Genomic DNA, 13,907 nt, shown 5'->3' with positions numbered 1-13,907 from the left:
ATCCTGGATCCATCCTGCCACCATCTGTCATTGCACCGATTAGTTGGGATATCATGGAGGAAATATGAGCACAACAGCATGAACCGACACCACCTAACTACCCCCCAACCAAGCACTTTGTACCACAAGCTCTGCATCAGAACTATCCAATGGGTCCACACTTCTTTGAGCACAGGACACCCTGGCATCCAAAGAACTATTACCCTGGTACGTAATTCCTTCTGGTGGCCATCTTTGATTCATGATGTTACTAACTAAGTGAAGTCTTGTCAGGTGTGTGCCCAATCCAAGACCCCCAGAGAACTGCCTATGGGATTGCTCCAACCAATACCTCAAAGAGCATTGTCCCACCAGTCCATTGATATGTCACTGACCTGCCAAACTCCAATGGGTACACCACGATTCTGGTAATAATTGATCTATTTTCAAAATCATGTAGGCTTATCCCTCTCAAGGGTTTACCCACTGCCATGGAAATTGTTAATTCTTTGTTCCAAGTATTCCGAGTCTACGGATTACCAGAGGACATCGTGTCTGATCGAGGTCCACGGTTCACGTCCTGAGTTTGGCAAGCGTTCTGCAAGCAACTGGACATCAACCTCAGGCCATCACCCTCAAGCCAATGGACAAGTGGAACGTTTAAACCAGGAGAATAGTAGATATCTTCGGAGCTACTGTAGCCATGAACAAGAGAAGTGGAACGACTTCTTGCCCTGGGCTGAATACGTGCAGAATTCCCTCACTCATACCACTACGGGACTAACCCCCTTCCAATGCGCGCTAGGATGGAGTGCTGGTGGTGGTGTAGTGGACTAAAGCACTGAACTGGTAAGCAGTAGGTTGTTGGTTCAATCCCCACAGCCACCACCATTATGTCCTTGAGCAAGGCACTTAACTCCAGGTTGCTCCAGGGGGATTGTCCCTGTAATCAGGGCACTGTAAGTCGCTTTGGATAAAAGCGTCAGCCAAATGCATAAATGTAAATGTAGGATACCAACCCCCGATGTTCCCTTGGTCAGGAGAACCTTCTATGGTGCCAGCAGTGGATGACTGGATTAGGCGACACGAGAGTGGGTGGGACAGCGCACTTGTCCAGATACAGCGAGCGGTCCGAGTACAATGATTTCAGGGAGGCGCCCCCGTCCCAACTATCAGCTGGGACAGAGGGTCTGGTTGTCCACAAGGGATCTCAAGCTGCGGCTACCCTGCAGGAAGCTCAGTCCAAGGTATGTGGCTCCTTTCAGAATTTTACGTCAAGTAAACCCAGTTACTCCGTTTGGAGCTTCCTGCTAACTACAGCATCTCTCCTTCCTTCCATGTGTCCTTGCTTAAACCCGTCCACCCGGCGTCTGGCTCAGGAAACACTGATTCCAAGCCCCCGCCTCCATTTGGAGGTAGATGGAGCACCATCTTATATGGTCCGAGAGATCATGGACTCAAGGTGACGAGGGAGCAAGATGCAATACTTGGTGGACTGGGAAGGCTATGGACCAGAGGAGAGATTGTGGGTAGCCGCCAAGGACATATTGGACCCGATCCAAGAATTTCACCAAGTTCATCCTAATCGTCCAGCACCACGACCAAGGGGACGTCCCAGCAGAAGAACATCAGGAGTTGTTCGTAGAGGGGAGGGTTCTGTAACAGGCTGTTACCCATCCTTCCAAGAGGGAGCCCTCTACCAAATACTGATCATCACCCATTTCTTCTCTGCTCATTTCCTGTTTACCTCATGTATAAATAGCCATTCATCTCCATTGTTCATTGAAGCATTGCCAGTTTACCCTGCCTTACCAAGCATTTTTTCCATCGCTATTGCTGATCGTTCTCATGTTATGACCATTGCCTGTTTTTCTGGAATTACTGCTTTTTGGATAAGCCTTTGTTTTGTTTGCCTTGTTGGACTGTCTGTTTGGTATATTGGATTTAACCACCTGCTTAACGCCTACATCTATCTGCCTGCTGATTTGGATTGTTTGCTTGTGTTCTTTAATAAACTTCCTGCGCATGGATCCTAACACTGTCTCCATGGCCAGTTCATTACAATCTCCTACTTAATTTGATCTGACTGCCAAATGTTAAGACATTTTAACACTGAGTAACTGAGTTAAAATTTGAAATAGCCACTTATTTCAGAGCTGCTGGATGCCACTTGCTAAATTAAATGTGACAATGAGGTCATGTGACAATGTAGCATACCAGTGTTTGAAAAGTTTAGCACTGAATAATGCAAATTGCACAAGCTATAGAGTACAACAGTGTGGTCTAGGAAGTAAAAATACTGTTCATTATCTCCACAGTGGAATAGATTTTTAATGATTACTTAACCTTTCAAGACAGACCAACCATTAGCTCCGAGGTTGGTTATGCTGAAGCTACAGTAGCAGTCCTCGATATTTCATCCTCATAAGAAATTGTCTTAAATAGCAGAATTTCTGGTGAAGAACTACCCTACCCATGATCCCAAATGGCAACAATGCACTAATCAGAATCACGGCCAACAAAGCACGCCAAACAAGCTCTGCAACAACCACCCACTCCCATAACAACTTTAAATCAATAGTTTTATATTCTATATTTTTTTTTTCAATTCCGTCATTCGCAACGCCTCGTGAGATAATAGTTTATTCCTTCATAAAAGACGGTAAGTACACAGTCTTGTACTTTGTCTGATTTTCAAATGCTTTTTTGCTTCAAATAAAGTTGGTAATGTTGTGATTCACCTCAGAGCTGGGTGGTTTGGTTCATGGCATAGACCTCTTTAATGATTTTATGAAATCCCTACGGAAAAATTTAACGCAAAAAATACTGGGAAGGCACTGTCGCTCTAAAAAAAAAAAAATGCAGTAATCAGTGCGCAATTACTCCTTTACAAACATGTTAAAAAGTCATGTTAATTTTTGCCAGCATGAGTCTTGATACACACCTTGCCAGCATAATGGTGAATGACGAAACCAGAGTTCCAGTTGTTGAAGTGATCATGTGTCCCCACAGCAGCTTGTAGTTTCTGAAGCAAGGTCAAATCAGCACCTTCACCCGTGGCATGCATTGTGGCACAGACATCATCCAGAACACTCATGATGCCTGGGGGATTCTGGATTCGAGAGAGAACTTAATAACAGAGCTGATTTCATAAGAGAATAATAAATGTATTCTACTGCAAAATATTGAGGAAGACTTTTAATATAAAGGTTTGCAAAGCCTCTCTGCAAGCTTACCAGTTTATTTTCTATTAAGTCACACACAACTTTGTTGTTAAAGTATTCTATGGGTGTCCATTTGATGCCTTCCTGTACATACTCTTCCTGTGAGAGGTAAAGAATAATGGGAGGATTTACTAAGACTTTACATTACAAACACAAACTCTGGCTGGACTCATGCACACACAAATAGAAGGTTCTTGTGATGATATTTGTATACCTGTTCGGCTTTCAGTGTCAGCTCAATAAATATCTGCTGCAACTTTTCATTCACAAAGTTGATGCAGAACTGCTCAAAACCATTTCTCTGAAAATAATAAGAGAGAGAGAGATTGGTAAAATAACATAATAATTAATAATAAAAATACACAAAAATGTATTCATATAATGTGATTGAAGGACTTTTACACACGATACAAACTTTCAATGAAAAAATTTGTACAATAATTATAATTCACACAGATCACGTCTGGGTCCTGATCACTCTGTCAGGGTTTATTTGTGATAATGACCAGCTCAATGTATGTTATGCTGCTTATTACAGTTGCTTATTGCTTATTATAAGGCAACTTTCCACATAAATACATCAATGTACATGAATATTGAGCTTAAATTATTTTATTACCTGAGAAAAAAAAATGGGTGCAAATTAAAACAAGAAAACTAGCACAGCTATGTAGGAAAATTGTCACCATGGTCACCTATACAGTTTAGCGGTCATTATACAACAATATTACTACAGAATGCTGCATATCAGCTTGAATATCAGAATCAAGTATTTCAGAGAGCTGTGTAATAATTATTTATAATCAGTAACAATTTCATACTGCATGACTGTTGACTGGAAGGTTCGAATTCTCATTGGATTAAAAAAACTATGAAAGCAAACAATGAATTAACAAAACCAGGGGTAAAAATGTACCTGGAAAATCTCAAATCCATAAATATCCAGAACTCCGATGCTGAGCTCTACAACAGGTTTCTGCATGGCTTTGTTAATTGCCTATTCATGACAGGGAAAACAAATTAAATAACTTTTACTACTGAAGATTACTGCTGTGTGTTTGTATTTGTGTAATGTTCCCTAACCTCCACAAGGTAGTCAAAAAGGCGAGTGTAGAGAGCTTTGGTGAGAGCATCTCGCGTGTAGCATGCTTGTTCCCTGTTCAGAGTCACGTTGATAGATTCAGACTTGCCACCCCATTTGGAATCCATTTTCCTGCTGGTGAGTTTCTCCTGTAGACGTCTCTGATCGATGCCCAGCAGGTATGCAGGAAATGCTAATACTGGGAAGAAAGCAGGACAGAGGACATCAATAATGAGTGTAATAGAACACATCTCCAATGACAGAAACAATCAGTCACCATTATTTTGCAGTATATGATGTGTTTACGATGAACTATGTTTGTGTGTGTTGGTGGGGGCAAAATGGTGAATTATGGAGACCAATCATGGAAAACCATACTCTTCCCATCGAGTTAGTAATTGTCTCTTCGGGCTGATTCTGAATCAATATGTGGAGACAAACTACAAAGAACCAATAACCTAAGAAAATATATTGATTTTAAGGTGTGCATTACATGATTTTTGGTTGATTTCTGGGCTATTAACAATTAGTTAATTTTTTTTTTCAACTGATTTCAGAACAGCTAAACAGGGCAACATTTACAATGTGTGCATATGACTTACAGTCTGTGCTTTCCACCTGACAGTAGTTTCCCGCCTCAATGAAACTAATGTTGCCCAGGTGTAAGATGCCTGCTACAATCTGCAGCACCTGCCTCTGACACATCTCTGGTATGCCGATCACCCGCATGGCTTCCTGTGGACAAATCCATCAATACTAATCATCAACACGAAGGTCATGGAGCTGTCTGAGTGGCAGAAACTGACAAACTGAATGAGTGAGTGCAAGATGACAGCAACCACATTCAAACTATTCTGAATTATCTGGATCAGTTTGGTTTGGTTCGGAAACAAGGTCAGACCAGACCACACCACACCAGACCTGAGGTCTGAATGAGTCAGAATCTGGCAAATCTAGACTGTTCTCAGTTATTCAGTTCAGTATAGTTTGGTTTGATTTGGAGATCAGATCAGAACAGAGGTCTGACTGAATCAGGGCAAGACAGCAGCTGCCACATCCAAACTGTTCAGAATTATTTGGATAGGTTTGGTTCAGAGACAAGACCAGACCAGACCAGACCAGAAAGAAAAGGTGATTTAGGTGTACAGGTATAGGAGGTATAGAAAGATCAGTTACCATGCGGCCTGTACCAAAACACATAATTTGGCATTACCATAGAACACACACACACACACACACACACACACAAAAACACTCATTAATATGTACCATAGTTTCCTGGAAGTCCTTGCTGTCATTAGTTCCATCCACCTTGTAAATGCCAGACTGGTTCAGGTAGTAGTAGTAATCTGGGGTTATAACTCCCAACTCTTCTTTCTGCTGAGATGAGCCTCCCTCTATTAGCTAAGAAAAAAAAGAAAAAAAAAAAAAAAGAGTGACAATTCCTTCATTATCTATTCATGAACCCCAACAGTATCATCAGTAATTTGTTCAGTCTAAATGAGCAACCTGGTCTCATAGTGAAAACGTGACTCTATATACACTGGTGGCCAAAAGTTTGGAATAATGTACAGATTTTGCTCTTATGGAAAGAAATTGGTACTTTTATTCACCAAAGTGGCATTCAACTGATCACAATGTATAGTCAGGACATTAATTACTTGAAAAATTACTATTACAATTTGAAATAAATGTTCAGAACTTCTTAAACTACTTCAAAGAGTTCTCATTAAAAAAAAAAAAAAAATCCTCCACGTGAAGCAATGACATCTTTGCAGATCCTTGGCATTCTAGCTGTCAGTTTGTCCAGATACTCAGGTGACATTTGTGACCCAATATTGACCTTAAGACATGCCAGTCAATTGCATACTGTGGCAACTCAAAAACAAACACAAAGACAATGTTATGCTTCATTTAACAAACCAAATAGCTTTCAGCAGTGTTTGATATAATGGCAAGTGATTTTCTAGTACCAAATTAGCAATTTAGCATGATTACTCAAGGATAAGGTGTTGGAGTGATGGCTGCTGGAAATGGGGCCTGTTTAGATTTAATCATAAATTACTTTTTTCAAAGAGTGATGGTGATGTTTTTACATTAGTAATATCCTGACTATACTTTGTGATCAGTTGAATGCCACTTTTGTTAAAGTACTAATTTTCTTTCCGAAACAGCAAAATCTGTACATTATTCCAAACGTTTGTCCACCAGTGTACATTTTTGCGAAACTTTTTGTACGTGTCTCCAGGTACAATTCTCTGCAGTTTCCAGGAGAAATGAACACCTAAGGCACTAAAACAACTATTTCAAATTGTTTCACTTAATAATTATGAATGAAAGACATTACAAACAATATCTCTTTTAAAGAGAAAATAAGATTTGGACTTCATAGTTTTACTTTTGTGCTCGTCATCTAACGACTTGAGACTTCAGAAGACATGACAGTAAGGGGACATCGATGCTCCCTGGTATTTACGGTGCATTGTGGGATTTTTTTCCCTGATCAGTGCCCTGACTACTGAAGTAGGGAGCTGATTGAGACGAACCCGTCATCATGTTCACGTAAATTTCATGACATCAGGCTGAAATGACTGTCATCTTATTTTATACACTATTTTGTTTTTGTTTTTTCTGATGCAGCTCTGAAAAACAAAACTTGATTTCAGCAAACTTGTTTTGGAAAATATATATTTGAGTGAGTGGCTCAGTAAAGAAAGAGATCATTTTGAATATTTCAAACAACACCTTATAAAATAACACAAAACAAAAATTGTATCCTATAATTAGAAAGGAGTGGAGTCACACAGAATAAAACGAAAAAAGGAAACAAGCATTTCACAAAGAGCACGCTTTATTTCTGGCTCATTTCCCCCTTCCTACCTGGTAGAAGATGTGAAAGTTCCTTTCATTTTCATTCTGGCTCACGACTCGTGATTTTTCCAGTAGGAAGTTGGAGATCTTCCCTCCGTCTGGCTCTCCACCTCGGCTGAACTGGATCTCAAAGTATTTACCCTGTCAATCAAACCAGCATTACTCACAGTAAAAGAACACTGGTTTGCATATTATAGATTCATAATGTTACTCCATAAAGAGGGTTCAAATATAATATTATGTGCAATAGACTGAGTTGAATATATGTAGAGAGAGAAACGTACAAAGCGACTTGAATTGTTGTTGCGGACCGTCTTTGCATTCCCAAATGCTTCAAGCAGAGGGTTTGATTGCAGGATAATGTCCTTCACATGCTGTCAAACAAAACAACAACACAACAACAAGATCTCCTTATTAAAAACCTTCACTGCAGAGTCTATCCAATATCTAAGATGCTGAGACACAAAAAAATATTTGAGGTCATCTAAACACACTAAAAATATAGATAGATAGATAGATAGACGGATGGATGGATGGATGGATGGATAATGTAGATGTTGGATGGATGGATGGATAGAAATTTTTACAGTGCAGTTGTTACCTGTACTTTGGATCCTCCTCCTGATACTTTAGAGATGTAGCCCATAATGTACTTGGCAGCTACTGTCTTTCCTGCACCACTTTCTCCACTGGAAACACACACACATAGAGGGGAATAAAACATTGCACATGTCCAAATGTCCTTGATTCAACAACTTAATCTTTGAACTCATATTCTCACACATGCCATATTCTTACACATACAGTATATACACGAACATGGGTTTAAAAGGTAGCATCACTATCACAGGAAGTTGTGGTAATGGCTTTAAAACCCTCATTCTTTTTTAAATGCTGCTTCACAGAAATGACAGCCCTGATAAACCAAACTGAAAAGAATAAAAATGTCTGATGCCTACATGGCCATTCTCATGTCATTTGCTGTGTCTGAAACCTGAAAAATGCTGCAAAGCTGCTTAACAACTGGCTTGGTTTTGGGGCGACACCTGTGTCTCACCTGACCACATGTGATATGCATCTTAATAGCAGGTGTCCATCTGTTTGTATGACTAATGGCAAATGTGGGATGGTTTGTGAAACAGTCGTGTTTTTTTGCAATTCCATTTGGTGACACCAGTGGTGCAAAAATGACACACTTAGGAGGTACCTTCACATAAAAACGCTGTCTGTTAAGTCATTGACTGACCGGGCAGTGAGGCAGCTGCCTTGGGTTTCTGACACAGCCATTGTGAGAAATATAACATTATGAAGATCTTCTTTAGCCATCAGTCAGCACCATCTGCAAATCAGGAAGGAAGCTATACAAAGAATGGTGACCACTGCTATTACTATGAAGCCTGTTGTGGGTGTGAAGGGGTAAGGAGCTGCCAACAGTGAAAAAGGGACAGAAGACAGTGACTAATTAAAGTGATAGTTCTTCCAAAAATGACAATTCTGTCATCATTTACTCACCCTCAGGTTGCTCCAAACCCACGTGGCTTATTTCCCTCTTTGGAACACAAAAGGAGATGTTAAGGAGAATGTTAGCCTTAGCCATCAATCACTTTCAGTGAATGGAAAAGCAGTGTTGTGGAAGTGAATGGTGACTGAGGCTAACATTCTCCCAAACATCTCCTTTTGTGTTCCATGGAAAGAAAGTCACAGAGGTTTGGACCAGCATGAGGGTGAGTAAATGATGACAGAATTTTCATCTGTGGGTGAACAATCCCTTTAATGATATTGTAAAATGTCTGCAGAGAGGCTGAAATGGCATAAAATTCAGTGTGTTGCTGTTGCCCAACAATCTAATAATCCTGAAAGTGCAAATTAAATGATGCAGACTGAAGCCTTGCATTTACTCTTTCAAACTGAAGTTTTTTCAGAGTTAGAGTTTTATTTGAAAATGGGACAACATAAAAGCAAAAGGACTTTTCTGAAGATTAAACCTGACGCAAGTCATGTGACTTCCCTGATATTCTCTTTCCAGCGGTTTTATAATGAAAGAAGTGCCTGGGTTGTTTTGAGAGGAGTGGCTTGCCTGTGAAAGTGAGAGTGGGTTTGATGGTGACAGTTTACAGGAAGAACATAAAATCCTGTTGATGCATATGGAAGTTGCTGAAAAGTGGTGGCAAGTATCACAATAGACCTTTTTCACCATCCAGGTTTTGGAACGCGGAAGTAAAAGATTGCAGGGTAAACTTCGACAGCGGTGAATGGGAGACCACAGCAAATATTATTTTCATTTACCCATTTGCTCCAACAGCAAACAAAAAAATCCACTATTACTTTTCAATGACTTTCCAGAAGAGGAAAAATATAGAGAGTGGTGGATTAAGACAGTAAAATGGGAGAAGATGCACATTTTCAGTCACTCTCTTAGCAGCTGTATAAGAAACCCCCTTGCAGCTGTGGTAATTCATTTTTAAAACTAATTCCAGGATAATATAACACAAAGTATAATGTTATAAATTTACACTAAATATTAAAAAAATTGCTAATATTAAAAAGTTTGCCAGATTCACGCTGCTAAATAAGAAGGAATTGCATCATCACATTCCATGAAAAAGGTCTATAGCACAACTGACTGAACAAACCTGATAATGACACACTGATTTTCACTGTCAATCATCATGTTTCTGTACATGTTATCTGTCAGAGCATAAATGTGTGGTGGATTCTCATACTGGGCCTAAAGAAAGAGAGAAAGATGGACATATGTGAGTCTGACATACAGTACAGTCATGTTAGATGCATGATGAATTTGCTGAATTTTGATTTATTGACAGTAAGCATTTGACGTACAGCTCCCTGATAGAGCTCAATTTCCTGGTCAGTGAAGTAAGGCATCTGTTTAAATGGATTCACAGATATCAAGACAGGCCCAATATAAGTCTTTGGAACACAGTTAAGAACATATGAACTATCCATTTCAGTTGAATTCATAATACATACTGCAATTTACTATTGATTCATTTTAGTTCAAAGAGATTCACACTGTTAAATGTTAGGGGTGTAAGTATTGCGAGAGCTCTTACAATGATTCATTTAGATTACGATTCTTTACTAAATCTGAAATTTGGTAATACAAGGGTTTCAAAATACAAAATCTGAAACCTGGTCTAATGCAATTATTTTTGTACAATTCATAATTCTTTTCAAAAATATGCTGAAGTCAAATGTAACTGGAGGGACACCTTACACAGTAAGGAATTAAAATATTGAAATATTAGTATAGAAATATTTGTGAAATATTTAGAAAAACAATACAATAGGCTTTACATTCACAAAGTTAAGAAATTAATGTAGAATATATAAAGTGATATTACATTTTCATTGTCAGATTGATGCATCTTTACACCCCTATTAAATGACATTGATGATCAATTGCCGTTTTTTAAATGTCATTTTGGGCTATAGAAAGTTTTTATGTAACTCAAAATACAACAAATACAGTCGCTGCTAAGCAGTATGTGAAATAAGGAAGTGAGTGTGTGCTACATGTTGAGTCACTCGTGAACAAGAGGAAGAGTAATCGTCTGATCCACCTTCTAAGCATAAAAAACAAAACAAAACAAAAAACGAAATGAAATGAAATGAAACAAAAAACTAAATGAAACAAAAAGAGCAAAACAAAACAAAAACACACAATAAAACTGAAAATAAAACAAAACAATAAAATACGCTAACTAATCATATTAGTGTAGTGTGTTGATCCACTCATTTGAGTGGTATGATCTCTAGGACATTGAAGGGGTTTAAAAGGATACAAAAATGTAGTCATCCATGTATCTTTTTTTGAGATTTTCCACAATTGCCTCTTCAGTGATCTTGGAGAGAAGCACCATGTCATCAACACCACTCTGCTTGACATTTTGGCTCTGCCAGTGGTACTTACTGCCCTGAAGGAAGATGATAGAGATAGACTGGCAATGAACAGATTTATTTTTATCATGCCAATAAAGCTACTTGAATCTTTGATAGAGATACTGTAGATAGATAGAGAGAGAGGATGGGAGAACAGAAGAGAGTTTAGATGAGAACATATTTGGTGACTTCAAGCTAAAGTGTGTAATTTCTGAGCCACTAGCATCACCAGTGTAGTTGAAAAAATGAAGATTGTTTCAAACAGGTTTCCCGAACACTGCCCCATCTTCCATTGGTTGGACAAACAGATAATCCCACCCCAGACTCCCACCAATTTTGCGGTATCAGACTGGTTGGGATTTTCAAACAAACAGACTATTGTTTTGAAAGCACTACAGAAAGTTTACTCTGCGAATGGCACGCTCATAGTTGCCTATGCATATTTAGCTGGATGCTAAAGTATATTAACATCGAAAAATTACACACTTCAGCTTTAATGGTGTCAGTCTTGTGAGAGCTCTGCTATCTCAGTATCTTAAAAAGCAATCAAAAGACATCAGAGAGTTTAAGGTCAGGTTTAAAAAAAAAAAAAAAAGAATTACAGCATCCAGTTCCTCTTTCAACCTTCGCTGTTGCTAAAGTATTTACCACCAGATTAAACCAATGGTAACAGCAGATAGAGGAGATGAGCTAAAAGCTGAACTGAGATGTGTGTTTGTCCATGTGAATTTAAAATCACTTAATTAACAGGGGACATAACGTTCACAAAAACGTGATGTAATTTCCACAAAGCTTTTAGCAAAATTAATAATAGTTCTGATGCAAATGTTGTCCACATTACATGAAATGTTTTTTAATTTTTAAGTTCTACTTGACATAGTTTTTGCCTGAGGGTATTAGGGCAGGAAACCATGGATAGTTACCAAGCAGCAGGCAAGATGTACAGAAACCATAGACCAGGTGTGTCACATTTTGATGTATTACTTAGATCATGACTTTCTAAGCACAATCATCAAACATAACAAACACTCAGCATAATCTGAACACTGCTGTCTGCATTCATTTGTCTACTTTTATTAACTTATAATGTAATAAATTGGCATGTCAAGCACAATTCAATATAGTTTTACACTAGTTACATAGTTCTGAACGTTCTTTGTGCTTATGCCTCCTATTGGTTGGAGTTTGTTTTGTGGAGTATTTCTTGCAAGTCATTGGAGTGATTAGGTCATTTGTTGCACTCATGTAGCAGCCGAATGGGCCGGCTCACTGAACATTCGTTTGACTGTCTGAGAAAACTTTTTTTACACACACACACACACACACACACACACACACACACACACACACACACACACACACACATGCACATGCGTGCGCGCGCACACACACACACACACACACACACACATACACACACACACACACAAAAAGCGTATAAAGCTAATGCACCTGACAGGGCCTCCAGGCTCATTGCTGAAATATCTAAGCCCTGCTGGAGTCATATTGATATAGATTTTCCACACTTGAAATTTGAGGTAAACCAGACGTTACCCTAAATAAACTCCTTAAGGCTTCTTTGATTTGATGTGTTGCACCATTAGGAAGCTGTGAACCATTTGCTGGGTTTGTGGTCTGAATTCCTGCTGTATGTTTTTACTGCAACTTCAACATTTTACATGGAGCCCAACATGGAATGTATCTACTGTATCTGTTCTACAAAAGAGGTATGGACCCATAATATTACCATTAACAAATTAGGTGTTGTTTGATGGACACTGGCATGTCTGAATAAGCTGAGCTGAGCTATAACATCTATAAATATCTTGGGTAAATGAAGTGTGACTTCAAATGTGTGAACCATTTGAAAAACTTGATCTTTGCAACAACTGCAAAGCTCTCTGCACACAATCCCACACTCAGACAAAGTAATCCGCTTTAGCTTCACGGCATGTAGCAATTTTAGTTCTGTGTACTGAAATGAAATTTTAATGGTGACCAATTTTGGAATGATGACACTAATGTTCCTCTTTGGAAGTGGAAATTGTGCAGTCCTTATTTAAAATTCCCTCGCATTCAATAATTGGCTAATGCAAAAGTTGCATCAAAGCATCGTGAGTCATTCAGAAATAAAAGATATAGCTTATGCATTCTTATAAAGTAAGAAAAAAGGAAATTATGGCATTCGAGCACTAAGCTGTCCAGATATGCACCTGACTTGAGGTAAATGTCTGATTTAATGACAGAGTGCATGAAGCTTACCACAGAACACCCAGAAGCTTGCAATCTCACTATTTTACAGTTTTGGCCTTTTTATGCATTATGAAACCTCCCAACACCTGATATTGTGCTGGTCCTATGAACATATAATCTATTAGCCAATCAGCTAGAGTACTCACTCTTTATCTAAAATTTAAAAGAATATTTCAATACAAGTTAATTAATGTTGATTACCACAATAAGTAATTTGCAAAAAGTAAGTGAGGCACATAAAATGGAAGTGAATGGGTCAAATTTTACAGGGTTTAAAGACAGAAATGTGAAGCTTATAATTTTATGAAAGCACATGCTTCTGTTAAAATGTATTATTTGAGCAGTACATTTTAAATCATAATTTTTGTGGGATTACAGGGTTTACAGCATTACATAGTCATGGCAATAAAGTTGTACAGTAAAACTGGTTATATCTTTACACAGAAAAGGGTTGTAAGTGGTTTTATTACACTAAAATTAAAATTATAAGCATATTGTTTATGACTTGTAGCTCTACTTCTTAAACTGTGAGTATTTTAATGTTTACGGATTGGCCCCATTCACTTCCACTGTAAGCGCCTCACAGTATCCCAGAT

The 13,907-nt window shown here is 38.5% G+C and overlaps 1 protein-coding gene across 3 annotated transcripts in view; it reads right to left on the bottom strand.

Annotated features, from left to right (window-relative positions):
- Positions 1 to 13,907, bottom strand: part of LOC127424228 (unconventional myosin-If-like) — a 39,635-nt gene that overhangs the window by 20,797 nt on the left and 4,931 nt on the right. For 2 of the 3 annotated variants that reach the window (XM_051669216.1, XM_051669219.1), the window contains exons 2-14: positions 10,962 to 11,093; positions 9,997 to 10,086; positions 9,789 to 9,883; positions 7,757 to 7,844; positions 7,440 to 7,529; positions 7,165 to 7,296; positions 5,554 to 5,688; positions 4,887 to 5,019; positions 4,287 to 4,483; positions 4,120 to 4,200; positions 3,418 to 3,504; positions 3,216 to 3,302; positions 2,924 to 3,091 (exon numbers count right to left, since the gene is read on the bottom strand). In XM_051669216.1, the coding sequence (XP_051525176.1) occupies positions 2,924 to 3,091; positions 3,216 to 3,302; positions 3,418 to 3,504; positions 4,120 to 4,200; positions 4,287 to 4,483; positions 4,887 to 5,019; positions 5,554 to 5,688; positions 7,165 to 7,296; positions 7,440 to 7,529; positions 7,757 to 7,844; positions 9,789 to 9,883; positions 9,997 to 10,086; positions 10,962 to 11,093 (1,515 nt within the window). Of the gene's footprint in view, positions 1 to 2,923; positions 3,092 to 3,215; positions 3,303 to 3,417; positions 3,505 to 4,119; positions 4,201 to 4,286; positions 4,484 to 4,886; positions 5,020 to 5,553; positions 5,689 to 7,164; positions 7,297 to 7,439; positions 7,530 to 7,756; positions 7,845 to 8,401; positions 8,458 to 9,788; positions 9,884 to 9,996; positions 10,087 to 10,961; positions 11,094 to 13,907 lie in introns of those variants that run through there. The other variant, XM_051669220.1, reaches the window with a different exon arrangement.

This window comes from Myxocyprinus asiaticus, chromosome 33 (genome assembly GCF_019703515.2).
Source record: "Myxocyprinus asiaticus isolate MX2 ecotype Aquarium Trade chromosome 33, UBuf_Myxa_2, whole genome shotgun sequence".
In the NCBI taxonomy this organism is placed as follows: Eukaryota; Metazoa; Chordata; class Actinopteri; order Cypriniformes; family Catostomidae; genus Myxocyprinus; species Myxocyprinus asiaticus.
This window is presented reverse-complemented; position numbering and strand designations above follow the sequence as displayed.